Source organism: Bombina bombina, chromosome 3 (assembly GCF_027579735.1).
Source record: "Bombina bombina isolate aBomBom1 chromosome 3, aBomBom1.pri, whole genome shotgun sequence".
Taxonomy (NCBI): Eukaryota; Metazoa; Chordata; class Amphibia; order Anura; family Bombinatoridae; genus Bombina; species Bombina bombina.
Genome location: NC_069501.1, coordinates 518,504,962 through 518,519,757, shown reverse-complemented (window position 1 = coordinate 518,519,757; position 14,796 = coordinate 518,504,962). Strand labels below are relative to the sequence as shown.

The 14,796-nt window shown below is 38.4% G+C and overlaps 1 protein-coding gene across 1 annotated transcript in view; it reads left to right on the top strand.

The window, feature by feature from the left end:
• HEATR6 (HEAT repeat containing 6) overlaps positions 1–14,796 on the top strand; it is a 188,030-nt gene that overhangs the window by 51,623 nt on the left and 121,611 nt on the right. The window contains exon 5 of the mRNA XM_053706936.1: positions 9,957–10,071. Within this exon, the coding sequence (XP_053562911.1) occupies positions 9,957–10,071 (115 nt within the window). The remainder of the gene's footprint in view (positions 1–9,956; positions 10,072–14,796) is intronic.

Here is a 14,796-nt window from a genome sequence, read left to right as displayed (position 1 = left end):
TCCTTAACGTCGGTCGAATGACTGGGGTAGGCGGAGCCTAGGAGGGATCATGTGACCAGCTTTGCTGGGCTCTTTGCCATTTCCTGTTGGGGAAGAGAATATCCCACAAGTAAGGATGACGCCGTGGACCGGACACACCGTTGGAGAAAGTAATTTATCAGGTAAACATAAATTCTGTTTTTTGGTTGCAATTTCTTCTGCTAGAAGAGTTTCAGAGTTATCTGCTCTGCAGTGTTCTCCGCCCTATCTGGTGTTCCATGCAGATAAGGTGGTTTTGCGTACTAAGCCTGGTTTTCTTCCGAAAGTTGTTTCCAACAAAAATATTAACCAGGAGATAGTTGTACCTTCTTTGTGTCCGAATCCAGTTTCAAAGAAGGAACGTTTGTTACACAATTTGGACGAAGTCCGTGCTCTAAAATTCTATTTAGAGGCTACTAAAGATTTCAGACAAACATCTTCCTTGTTTGTTGTTTATTCTGGTAAAAGGAGAGGTCAAAAAGCGACTTCTACCTCTCTTTCCTTTTGGCTTAAAAGCATTATCCGATTGGCTTATGAGACTGCCGGACGGCAGCCTCCTGAAAGAATCACAGCTCACTCCACTAGGGCTGTGGCTTCCACATGGGCCTTCAAGAACGAGGCTTCTGTTAACCAGATATGTAAGGCAGCGACTTGGTCTTCACTGCACACTTTTGCCAAATTTTACAAATTTGATACTTTTGCTTCTTCGGAGGCTATTTTTGGGAGAAAGGTTTTGCAAGCCGTGGTGCCTTCCATTTAGGTGACCTGATTTGCTCCCTCCCTTCATCCATGTCCTAAAGCTTTGGTATTGGTTCCCACAAGTAAGGATGACGCCGTGGACCGGACACACCAATGTTGGAGAAAACAGAATTTATGCTTACCTGATAAATTACTTTCTCCAACGGTGTGTCCGGTCCACGGCCCGCCCTGGTTTTTTAATCAGGTCTGATGAATTATTTTCTCTAACTACAGTCACCACGGTATCATATGGTTTCTCCTATATATATTTCCTCCTGTCCGTCGGTCGAATGACTGGGGTGGGCGGAGCCTAGGAGGGATCATGTGACCAGGTTTGCTGGGACTCTTTGCCATTTCCTGTTGGGGAAGAGAATATCCCGCAAGTAAGGATGACGCCGTGGACCGGACACACCGTTGGAGAAAGTAATTTATCAGGTAAGCATAAATTCTGTTTTTCTTAATCTTATTAATCGGGTTTAATTCTAATATTTTATATGTTTTGGGATCACTCAATATTCTGTTTGTTTCTGTTATGTAATTAGTTTTATTCATAATTACAACCCCCCCACCCTTATCTGCTGGCTTTATAATTACATCTTTATCTTTTTGTAGTTTGTCTACAATTTCTTTTGTCTTTTTTTGATAAATTAAAATTGGGCCTCGATTTTTTTTAGGGTTGAATTCTTTTAGATCTTTTGTGGACCATCTTTTCAAAGGTTTCTATGTTGGATCCTTTAGCATATGAAGGGTAGAATTTGGATGTGGGTCTAAGGTTAGTATAAGTTTTCTTATCGTCATTATCTGTTATAATTTTAGGGAATTTTGATGGATTTACCTGTCTTTCTATGGGATTCCTCAAAAAATAGCGTTTCAGTGTTAACTTTCTGATGAATTGTTTTACATGAATATGGGCATTGAATTTGTTCAGAGTAGTAGTTGGCGCAAAAGATAAACCTAATGATAATATCCCTTTTTCATCATTATTCAATTCTTTATTGCTCAAGTTGAAAATACCTGTTACCAGTAGTTATCTCACTCTCTTTGCCTCTCCTTCTATTCTTTCCTCCTCTTTGTCCTCTAATTGTCTTTTTCTTAGATTTAATGGAGTGTAAGTTCTCTCTCTTTTTTTCTAGAGCTGCAAGGTTCTTTGAAGTGCCCTCCCTTGGAGGGCTGTTGCCTAAAAAAATCTTTCTCATTATTGATTATCCCGATCTCACATTCATTATCTAAGGTTGCAAATCTATTGTTGGTTTCTATATGCCAACTGTCCATCCTAGATCTATTTCTCCTATTGTCATAATATTCATCATTTGAGTCGTAATATGAATTTCTTGATTGTCTTGTATTTTGCCAATAATTATGATTATTGTGATTTCTATTCTCATAATATTGAGACCTATACCCATTCCTATATGTATCCCTAAAATTTAGGGGCATTCTGTTACCGTAATAGTTTTCAGAATTTTCTTGGTATTTTCTATTCTGATAATTAGGATTGCGACGGTATTGTTGAAAAGGAACCTTATATCTATGTGTCCCATAATTAGAACGATCTCTCCAGTTGGTATTAGACTGATATTGCTCAGGGTATTGTGTATTATAGGCATTCTCATGCTGACCACTTTGTATGTTTCTATTCCCATATGTCTCAAAATTTCTTTTTTGGTGTATTAGGTGGTATATGACCTCTAGAATGTTGTCTATTAATATGTTTATGTTTTTCCCAATCATCTGATTGTGTTGTTTCTTTATTAGCATTCTCAATTTTATCTTTCAATTCTTTGGTTTGTTCCAATACAGGTAGTCCCTTGATATTACATATGGATCTGTAGCAATATGTAATTGATGTATGCCCGCTCTTTGTTAATAAGAGCCAGTTTTCCATTTTTCCCATGGCCCAACTCCAGCCTACCCTTCTAACCAATTCTGAAATATAATGTCTTAATTGCAGGTATGCGTAAAATTTGTTGTTTGCTAGATTGAATTCACTCTTCAGTATGTTCTCACACAGTTTATGTCTGCCCTGACAATTTGGTGAACTTTCACTAGACCCCTAGAAGACCATTTGTTAAAAATAGCAGCGTTCAGGCCTGGGCAGAAGTTAGGATTGCCCTGTATAGGTAAATACTGTGAGGTGCTACACTTAACTTTTAAAAGACTTCCTATCTTCCACCATGCTTTGATGGGATTTAGCATAGTTTTAAAATTCTTGATTTCGGGCGGGAGTAATTTAGGCTCACAGTGGGCCAATCCTACAGGGAGAAAAGGGTGGCAGATATTTTCGTCTAGTTGATTGTTGGTCGCATAGTTTTTGGAGAGAAACCAGTCTGTCACCGTTCACGCAAGGAAAGCGAGGTTATAAGCTCTTATATCTGGCAAGGACAATCCTCCAAATTCTTTACCTACTGAGAGTTTAGGTATTGAGATTTTTGATCTCCTTCCCTGCCAGATAAAATTTCTAATTGCTGAGTTAAAAGACCGAATATCTTTTTCAAACATCATTATAAAAGTTTAGGAAGAAGGACCATCTTAAATAACGCAATTCTCCCGGAAAGTGAGATTGGTAAATTTAACCAGACTTTCAGTTTCTCTCGGATCAAGGAGAGAATTGGCGTTACATTCATTTTATATAGATCTGAGGGATTAACTGGAATAATAATTCCCAGGTATTTGAATGATTCAATTACCTCTTTGAATGGGCAATCACTTAATGAATCCTTTTTTTTTCTGAGCCACAGAATCTGATTTAGATGCATTTATTTTGTATCCGGAGAAAAACCCAAACCTGGTTATTATATGCATCAGTTTGGGTATATTCTTCTTTGTATTTGAAATATAAAGAAGGATATCATCCGCATAAAGCGCAATTTTTATTTCATATTTAGATATTGTGACCCCTTGGAGAGACTGTCTGATCCTTATTGCCAAAGACTCAAAGCTATGTCAAAGATGAGAGGAGATAGGGGACAGCCCTGTCGTGTACCCCTGTAAATTCCAATATCTGATGATAAAAAATGATTGATTATTAGTTGTGTGTGGGGATTTTCATATAGATTTTCTATAAAATTTAGAAATTTGCCTGAGATTCCGAATTTTGCCAAGGATGTAAATATATGGCTAAAGTATACCGAGTCAAAGGCTTTCTCAGCGTCAATTGCAATTATTGCAAGGTCTGAGGTGTCCCCTATCTCCTCCCCGGCAGCTGTCTTCCGGGAGAAATATTCTGTTATTGCTAGTACTTCTCTGATCTTAGAAGCCGAGTTGCAATGTTTAAGAAAGCCGGCTTGATCGCTATGGATGATGTGAGCGAGACCGCTTTGAAGTCTATTTGCTAATATTGAGGCTAAGATTTTATATTCAGTATTCAGAAGAGCTATGGGCCTATAAGACTCTCTTTGGGTTGGATCTTTCCCCCCTTTAAGCAATAATCTTGTATACGAAGCCGTAAAACTAGATGGTCTATTTTTACCATCTATAAAATATTCGTTAAATAGCTTGCAGAGATATGATACCACTTCAGAGGCTAAAATTTTATACACTTCATTAGGGAGCCCATCTGGGCCTGCCGCTTTATTAGATGCTAATTAAAGGATCGTTTTGCTAACTTCTTCCTCTGAAATCGGTTTGTTCAAATTAGAGATTATTTCCTCAGAGACTGTGGGACAGGTTATTTTGCTCCAAAATTCTTGGGACTGATCCAGATCCGCAATTCTAGCGGAATAAAGATCTTTATAGTATTTTGTAAAACTCTCCAGGATATCCTCAGATTTTGTGAGAATGATCCCTTCTTGTTGTATTCTATCTATAAATGAGGGCTTTTTTTCTCCTTTGAATAACCTAGCCAGTAGTTTCCCGGATTTATTACCGAATCGATACATTTTTGCCTGAAATCTGAGATCTTTTTGAGTTTCAGTGAGCGATGTCAAGGCATCTCTTTCTTTTTTGGCTTTAATATATTTGGCCCAGTTAAAAGGTGACTTATATAAGAGAAAATTGTTGTATGAGTTTGTGACAAAATTGGTAGCTTGCTTTTCTCTGTTTTTCATAATTTTAGTTAGTTTGGCTGCATACGCTATTATTTCTCCTCTGATGACTGCCTTAGCAGCGCCCCAAAAGATTTCCGGTCTGTCTAAATATTCTGCGTTAAATTGAGTGAATTCTTTGAATTTGTCATTTAGATATTTTTTAAATTTTGCATCATTAGCCAGATGATAAGGGAACCTAAATCTCGGGGGGGGGGCTGTTTTTAAACTATTTAAATGTATCTCAAGAAAAATGGGAGCATGATCTGAAATGATTATGGGTTTAATTCCTGTTTTTATATTCTTTGAACAAAGTCTCTCGTCAGCTAGAAATAGATCTATTCTGGATAAAGTTTTATGTACCCTAGATAAGCAAGTATAGTCTCGGACATCCGGGTTTTGTATCCGCCAAATGTCTTTGAGCAACAGATTCTGGAAGAGGCTCTTAAATATTTTTGTTTCTAGTTTGTCCTTTTTAGCCTTTAGTTGTCTACTGCTATATCGCAGTCTATCCAAAGGAGATTGTGGGGCCATGTTAAAGTCCCCTCCTGTTATCAAAAACCCTTCTGTGAAAGACAAAATAGTGGATTGCATTAAGTTCCAAAACTCGTAATCCAGTTTGTTAGGTGCATATAAATTACACAATGTATATATTTGTTTGGCTATACGGATTTTTATTTTTACAAATCTCCCCTCTGGGTCGGCCCTTGTCTGGAGTATCTCATATTCTAGTCTTTTGCCTAGCAGTATTGCCACCCCTTCCTTCTGACACTAGGTGAGGCGATAACCTCTTTTATCCAGGAGCCTTTTAGTTTCATTACTTCTAAATTTAGATGTGTTTCTTGCAGAAAGATGATATCTGTCTGTAGTCTTTGCATGTGTGAGACTATAGCTTTTCTTTTTATAGGAGCTGAAATTCCTCCCACATTCCATGATATTAACCTAAACTTATCAAGTGGTTTCGCCATATTTCTTTATCCGCTTAGAGTGGACAGAACAAAAAGATAATGAAGTGTGGGAGGGGGGAGAGAGAGGGAAGAAGAGAAAAAAAGTAAATTTTATATATATATATATATAATAAAAAAAATAAAAAAAAGAGGGGGGGAGGATTGAAACTCTATTGTAAGATGGAGGACAACCAACTCCTCCTTTTTCCCGCTGTCCCAAAAGGGATCTCTTTCCAAAAATTGTGATTTTAATATGATGACCCTATTATGCTTATGTAGTAAATTATGAGAGAAAAAAAACAGTATTACAAAGACCGGAATTATTCCTATACTCTTAAATTTGAACTGTATGACCTTACTGGGAGAAGCTTATCCTACTAACTCTACTTCAGTAAATAACCTTTCTGCCTCATTGGCATTGTCAAAAAAATGTGTGTTATCTCCAATGACTACTTTGAGTTTGGATGGATAAATTAGCGTTGCCTTGTAACCTTTTTGAATGAACTTTGTACATATAGGTGCTAAGTCTCTCCTTTTTTATGGAGGTTTCTGCTGAGTAATCCTGAAACAATAAAATTTTAGCACCATCTATATTGATAGGTTGCTTTTTTCTTTACTGTTGCATTATAAAGACTTTGTCTAAATAATTCAAAAGCCGAGCAATAACTACCCTAGGCTCCTGTTTGTTTTATTATCGTCAAAGGGAGGACCAATTCTGTGGGCTCTTTCAATTATTATCTGTGTATTTGATATTTCCAATAGTTGACCTAGGGTTTCTGTTATAAATAGCGTTAAGTTTTCAAAAAAAATTTCCTCTGGTATACCAATTATCCTTATATTATTTCTTCGTGACCTATTTTCTAGGTCTTCTAGTCTGAGCTGCATTTTTAGTAGCTTAGTTCCTGCGTCTTCTAATTTAAAGCCTTGGGCCGCTGACACCCTCTGCTCTGCCTCTTGCAGTCTGTTTGAAAATTGCCTGACTTCCTGAGATAGTCGATCTATATCGAGTTTTATTTCATTTCTTAAGGTATCAAATTTAGGAGTCAAGGCTTCTGATATATTGGTAACCAAATTTTGTAGATTCAGTACCTCGCTCGTTAGATTAGGGTTGGTTGCAGAGTGTACCTCCGCTAGAGGCTCAGCAATACCTTTCGATTTCTTGTCTCTATGTCTGCCTGTCATGCTTGGAGATATAGTCTTAGAAGAAGTATTAAGAAATGTATCCATGTGCCAAATGTGCGTGTGTAGAAGACGCTTATTGGGGGGAATACCCTTAGATAGTGAGTGATAATATTAAGATAGGAGAGTGAATGAGAAAGAAAAAGAAAAAATAGAAGTGACTTATGAGTGTGAAGTTAAGGGGCATGTAATTTTAAACAACTTTCCAGTTTACTTTTATCACCAATTTTGCCTTATTCTTTTGGTATTCTTAGTTGAAAGCTAAATCTAGGAGGTTCATATGCTAATTTCTTAGACCTTGAAGGCCACCTCTAATCTGAATGCATTTTGATCGTTTTTCACCACTAGAGGGCATTAGTTCACGTTTTTCATATAGATAACATTGAGCTGATGCACGTGAATTTACCATGGAGACAGCTCTGATTGGCTAAAATGCAAGTCTGTCAACAGAACTGAAATAAGGGGGCAGTCTGCTGAGGCTTAGATACAAGGTAATTACAGAGGTAAAACGTGTATAATTATAACTGTGTTAGTTATGCAAAACTGGGGAATTGGTAATTAAAGGGACATAATACTCATTTGCTAAATCACTTGAAACTGATGCAGTATAACTGTAAAAAGCTGACAGGAAAGTATCACCTGAGCATCTCTATGTAAAAAAAGAAGATATTTTACCTCACATTTTCTTCAGCTCAGCAGAGTAAGTTCTGTGTAAAATGTTGTAAAAAATAAATAAATTAAGAAATGAGCGCCAGCCAATCATCATCAGCAGTGCTGAGGTCATGAACTCTTTTACTGTGATCTCATGAGATTTCATAGTAAACTTCCTTTACCTGATTGGTGAAATAAGATGAGTGTGCACGAAAGCTCGCTCCTTCCACTGTCCCAGGACAGACATACTGATTTACTGCTTAGAAGTCCTTTACAATGGGATGTGGCTACTGAGGAATTTTTTAGGTAAAATTATCTTTCTTTTTTACATAGAGATGTTCAGGTGATATTTTCTAGTCAGCTTTTTACAGATATACTGCAGCACTTTCAATTGTTTCAACATGTGGATATCATGGCCCTTTAAGGGATTATCTATCTTTTTAAACAACAAAAATACTAGTGTTGACTGTCCCTTTAATAGTATTTTTAAAGACCGGGCACTCCTTCATGAAACTTTACATTCACTTTAACACTTGGTTCCACCCTCTCTCCCAACTGTCCCATTTTGAAGATGCAAATATTCAAAAATCCAAACTATTTTCCGGAGCCAAGTAATTTGGATAAAGGGTTTTCTATACATGTACTTGGCTACAGTACCTATTGTATAGTTCTGCTTATCTATATTTTGTTAAGACTTTTTACAGCTGTTGCTGTTAATTATTTGTTCCCACTTAGATGTGGCTAAAATATTACTTGCATGAATTCATCAAATAAGTCCTTTTATCACTGCACTAATCTTAAATTCTAGAAAGCTAAAATGAATTTAGTCAATCACACTCATTCAGATTCCTACATTGTTATAGGCCAGTTCCAATTTCAATTTATAAATGTGTATTAAATACATTTTATGAATGAAAAATATCCTGAGTGGTGTTTGTTTTCCTATAGTGGATACTTTATTTATTCTGACAAACTGCCTTGCTATTTTTAGCCTTCGTTTAGAGACATGAACACAATTTCTTTCTTTATTTCTTATATAATCAATAACACTCAAGGTGTAAATAGGGGCGCTATCAGTTCAATATATATGATAGATATACAATATATTCTATTAAATACAGTGCGGTTATGACAGATTTGTTATCAATATACAGTACATGGCAAGAATAGTTAATATAGTATCATATAGTACATATAGCTGGTAACATACATATAGTCCAAGTAGTATATGGTATAGTATGACACACAGAAAGGCTGCTCTCCTCAAGGTATAGGCCGTCCACAAGAGTACTCTAGAAAAGATGGAGAAGGCGCCACATAGTATAATTCTGCAGAGTAAATGAGATTGTATAATAAGGAAAAGGTACTCTCACATTTGATATAGCACTGTGACGTAGTGCAAACTAGACAGACCAGATCCTTAGAGTTGTCCGGTATAACTCTCCTCTGGGTATATAACACACAGGGCTTAGATATAACATTTCAGATGCCTCTTCTCTTGCTGATGGTTCTAGAAAATATAGTACAACTGCCACATAGCATAAAGGTATATCAATTAGCAAAAGAAAGGATAGTATACACTCACATGAGGTATAGCACTGTAATGTAGTGCAATCTATGCGGACCAGATCCTCAGAGTTGTCCGGTATAACTCTCCTCTAGGTGCAGGATATTCTCAGCTTGCAGGTGACTCTTCACTTGCAGTGTAGGATATAGTGGATCCCTCCTACCTGCTAGGGACTATTATACACCATCAAGGGATAGATAAAGGTCACCCAATATAAAAAGGTAGCAAGTAACATAAAAACAAGTGTTTTTATTAGACACAGTTTCACAGCAACGCGTTTCTCAGTATTACTACTGTTTCCTCGGGCTGATACCTGGTGTTTGTTTTCCTATAGTGGATACTTTATTTATTCTGACAAACTGCCTTGCTATTTTTAGCTTTCGTTTAAAGACATGAAACACAATTTCTTTCTTTATTTCTTGTATGGTTCAGAGCATACATAAAATAAAATCTACAATTTACTTCTGTTGCCAAATTTACTTTGTTCTCATGATATTCTTCGTTAAAGAGAATACCTAGGTAGGTAGTGGGCACATATCTGGAAACCTATAGGGCAGCAATTTGGCCAGAATGCTTTTAAGCACAAAATGGCAACAGTATTTTCTACAATGTATAACATTGTTGAAAGTATTTTGATAAACTGCTGCTATATAGTGCTCCAGATATGTGCACGCTCCTGAGTCTACCTACTTGCTTTTCAGCAAGAGAACAAAGTAAATTGATAATGGAAGTGCACTCTATCTGAATCATGAAATACATTTACTGCAGTCATTTTGTACGACAAATGTGCTGTTTGCAGGATTCCTGTCTTCACCATATTCTGTATGTTTTTAGTGTACCTGGACAACCTTACTTGGAAGAATCCTACAAAGCCATTTGTTTTAACGCTTTTATAACTGTTCTCCAGTCTTCTAAAAACGCCTCTGTGGATGAAATTGCAGCTTGTACAGTAAGTGTATAATATAACTGTTACATTTGATGTTTTAAATCTAAGTTCGATATTTTCTTTAAAGGGACATGAAAGTCAAAAGAAAACATTGGCGATGCAGAAAAAGCTTGCAATTTTAAGAGTTTTCAATTTGCTTCTAATATCAGATTTATTTTGTTCTATTGTTATTCTTTGTTAAAAAAACCCAGACTAGCTTGGTGATTGGGCACATACATTTTCCTCTTGTCAGTTGTTAACCAGATGTGTTCAAACTGCATCCAATAGTGCACTGCTGCTGTGAAGATGAGTTTACCTATGTGTTTAATTCATTTGCAGGGGTTAAACACAGTTATATTTAGGCAATCATGTTCTAAAACAGTGCATAATTTTTCTTAATGTGCTTTTATGTCCCTTTAATAAGTATGTCGTTCGTTTTAGGCATAAAGGAGTTTTAAAACTTAAAGGGATGGAAAGATCAAAATAGAAATGTGCATGGGTGTATTTAAATTTTAAATAGAAGCAGTTTTGCAATATACTTCCATTAGCAAAAATGATTCTAGTAAAAGTTGTTACTGTTTCTTTAAGTGGCATTCAAACCACACACCTTCTCAAAGAGTCAGCAGTGGATTTTATGGCACAAATGAACTTTTTGCTGACACTATACACACCACCACTAGCTCGTGTGCAATACTGAATTCCGGCAACGGTGAGCTGCGGTGGACAGGGGCGCGTTAGTGCTCCCCTGTCCGCCTAAGCTTGATAAGTCATCCCCATTTTTTTAGCAAAGTTGTACTGTTTTGCAGTTTCTTATCTGATAATCTCTTCTGAGGCCATTTAGGGACAAATGTATAACTATGGCAGGCCTGCCATCTGCACTTGCAATTTTTAGAATTGGAAAACTCTAAAATAGTTTTAAAGAATGAAGTTAGAGGAAGGAGGGGGTCAAAGTAAATAATAAGTGTATTGCAAAGTTGTTTTACAATGCATAATTAAACATTTTATTGTACAATCTCAAACCGTTTATTGTGCACTTTGGTGTGTCCGGTCCACGGCGTCATCCTTACTTGTGGGAATATCTCTTCCCCAACAGGAAATGGCAAAGAGTCCCAGCAAAGCTGGCCGTATAGTCCCTCCTAGGCTCTGCCCACCCCAGTCATTCTCTTTGCCGTTGCACAGGCAACATCTCCACGGAGATGGTTAAGAGTTTTTTGGTGTTTAAATGTAGTTTTTTATTCTTCTATCAAGTGTTTGTTATTTTAAAATAGTGCTGGTATGTACTATTTACTCTGAAACAGAAAAGGATGAAGATTTCTGTTTGTGAGAGGAAGATGATTTTAGCAGACAGTAACTAAAATCGATTGCTGTTTCCACATAGGACTGTTGAGATGAAGTAACTTCAGTTGGGGGAAACAGTTAGCAGACTTTTCTGCTTAAGGTATGACTAGCCATATTTCTAACAAGACTATGTAATGCTGGAAGGCTGTCATTTCCCCTCATGGGGACCGGTAAGCCCTTTTCTTAGTCAAGCAAACAGAATAAAGGGCTTAATATGGGCTATAAAACTGGTAGACACTTTTATGGGCTAAATCGATTGCTTTATTTGGGCATTTTATACATGTTTATGCTGATAATTCACATTATAAACTTGGGGAACGTTTTTTAACGGCAGGCACTATGTTAGACACCTTTTCCAGTCAGGGAGGGCCTTCCCAGTTGTAGGCTGAGCCTCATTTTCGCGCCATTACTGCACAGTTGTTTTTTGAGAGCAAGACATGCAGATGCATGTGTGAGGATCTGAAAGTAGCTGGAAAAGTTTCTAGAAGGCGTCACTTGGTATCGTATTCCCCTCTGGGCTTGGTTAGGTCACAGCAAAGGCTATAGCTGGGACTGTATAGGGGTTAAATTTGTAAACGGCTCCGGTTCCGTTATTTTAAGGGTAATTTTTGAACAATTCCTTCATACTTTTTCACATATTCAGTAATAAAGTGTTTTCTGTTTAAAATTTAAAGAGACAGTAACGGTTTTGTTTTAAAACGTTTTTTGTGCTTTATTGACAAGTTTAAGCCTGTTTAACATGTCTGTGCCTTCGGATAAGCTATGTTCTATATGTATGAAAGCCAATGTGTCTCCCCATTTAAATTTGTGTGATAATTGTGCCATAGCCTCCAAACAAAGTAAGGACAGTACTGCCACAGATAATGACATTGCCCAAGATGATTCCTCAGATGAGGGGAGTAAACATGATACTACATCATCTCCTACTGTGTCTACACCAGTTTTGCCCACACAGGAGGCCCCTAGTACATCTAGCGCGCCAATGCTTATTACCATGCAACAATTGACGGCTGTAATGGATAACTCCATAGCAAATATTTTATCCAAAATGCCTACATATCAGAGAAAGCGCGATTGCTCTGTTTTAAACACTGAAGAGCAGGAGGGCGCTGATGATAATTGTTCTGTCATACCCTCACACCAATCTGAAGGGGCCATGAGGGAGGTTTTGTCAGATGGGGAAATTTCAGATTCAGGAAAAATTTCTCAACAAGCTGAACCTGATGTTGTGACATTTAAATTTAAATTAGAACATCTCCGCGCACTGCTTAAGGAGGTGTTATCTACTCTGGATGATTGTGACAACTTGGTCAGTCCAGAGAAATTATGCAAGATGGACAAGTTCCTAGAGGTTCCGGTGCGCCCCAACGCTTTTCCTATACCCAAGCGGGTGGCGGACATAGTGAATAAGGAGTGGGAAAAGCCCGGCATACCTTTTGTTCCCCCCCCTATATTTAAGAAATTATTTCCTATGGTCGACCCCAGAAAGGACTTATGGCAGACAGTCCCTAAGGTCGAGGGGGCAGTTTCTACTCTAAACAAGCGCACTACTATTCCTATCGAGGATAGTTGTGCTTTCAAAGATCCTATGGATAAAAAATTGGAGGGTTTGCTTAAAAAGATTTTTGTACAGCAAGGTTACCTTCTACAACCCATTTCGTGCATTGTTCCTGTCACTACAGCAGTGTGGTTCTGGTTCGAGGAACTAGAAAAGTCGCTCAGTAGAGAGACTCCATATGAGGAGGTTATGGACAGAGTTCACGCACTTAAGTTGGCTAACTCTTTTATTTTAGATGTCGCTTTGCAATTAGCTAGATTAGCGGCGTAAAATTCAGGGTTTGCAATCGTGGCGCGCAGAGCGCTTTGGCTAAAGTCTTGGTCAGCGGATGTGTCATCCAAGACAAAATTGCTTAACATCCCTTTCAAAGGTAAAACTCTATTTGGACCAGAATTGAAAGAGATTATCTCAGACATCACTGGGGGAAAGGGCCACGCCCTTCCACAAGATAGGCCTTTCAAGGCCAAGAATAAGTCTAATTTTCGTTCCTTTCGCAATTTCAGGAACGGACAGGCCTCTAATTCTGCATCCTCTAAGCAAGAGGGTAATGCCTCACAACCTAAACCAGCCTGGAAACCGATGCAAGGCTGGAACAAGGGTAAGCAGGCCAAGAAGCCTGCTGCTGCTAACAAAACAGCATGAAGGAGTAGCCCCCGATCCGGGACCGGATCTAGTAGGGCGCAGACTCTCTCTCTTTGCTCAGGCTTGGGCAAGAGATGTTCAGGATCCCTGGGCACTAGAAATAGTTTCTCAGGGTTATCTTCTGGAATTCAGGGAACTACCCCCAAGGGGAAGGTTCCACATGTCTCACTTATCCTTAAACCAAATAAAGAGACAGGCGTTCTTACATTGTGTAGAAGACCTGTTAAAGATGGGAGTGATACACCCAGTTCCAATAAAGGAACAAGGAATGGGATTTTATTCAAATCTGTTCGTAGTTCCCAAAAAAGAGGGAACTTTCAGACCAATTTTGGATTTGAAGATCCTAAACAAATTTCTCAGGGTACCATCGTTCAAGATGGAAACCATTCGAACGATTCTACCCACTATCCAGGAAGGTCAATTTATGCGTACCTACATATTCCTATCCACAAAGAACATCATCAGTTCCTAAGGTTCGCCTTTCTGGACAAACATTACCAGTTTGTGGCCCTCCCATTCGGGTTAGCCACTGCTCCAAGGATTTTCACAAAGGTACTAGGGTCCCTTCTAGCTGTTCTAAGACCGAGGGGCATTGCAGTAGTACCTTACTTGGACGACATTCTAATACAAGCGTCGTCCCTGTCAAAAGCAAAGGCTCATACAGACATCGTTCTGGCCTTTCTCAGATCACACGGATGGAAGGTGAACATAGAAAAAAGTTCTCTGTCTCCGTCAACAAGAGTTCCCTTCTTGGGAACAATAATAGATTCCTTAGAAATGAGGATTTTTCTGACAGAGGTCAGAAAGTCAAAACTTCTAAGCACTTGTCAAGTTCTTCATTCTGTTCCACATCCTTCCATAGCGCAGTGTATGGAAGTAGTAGGGTTGATGGTTGCAGCAATGGACATAGTTCCTTTTGCACAAATTCATCTAAGACCATTACAACTGTGCATGCTCAAACAGTGGAATGGGGACTATACAGACTTGTCTCCAATGATTCAAGTAGATCAGAAGACCAGAGATTCACTCCGTTGGTGGCTGACCCTGGACCATCTATCCCAGGGAATGAGCTTCCGCAGACCAGAGTGGGTCATTGTCACGACCGACGCCAGTCTAGTGGGCTGGGGCGCGGTCTGGGAATCCCTAAAAGCTCAGGGACTATGGTCCCGGGAAGAGTCTCTTCTCCCGATAAACATTCTGGAACTAAGAGC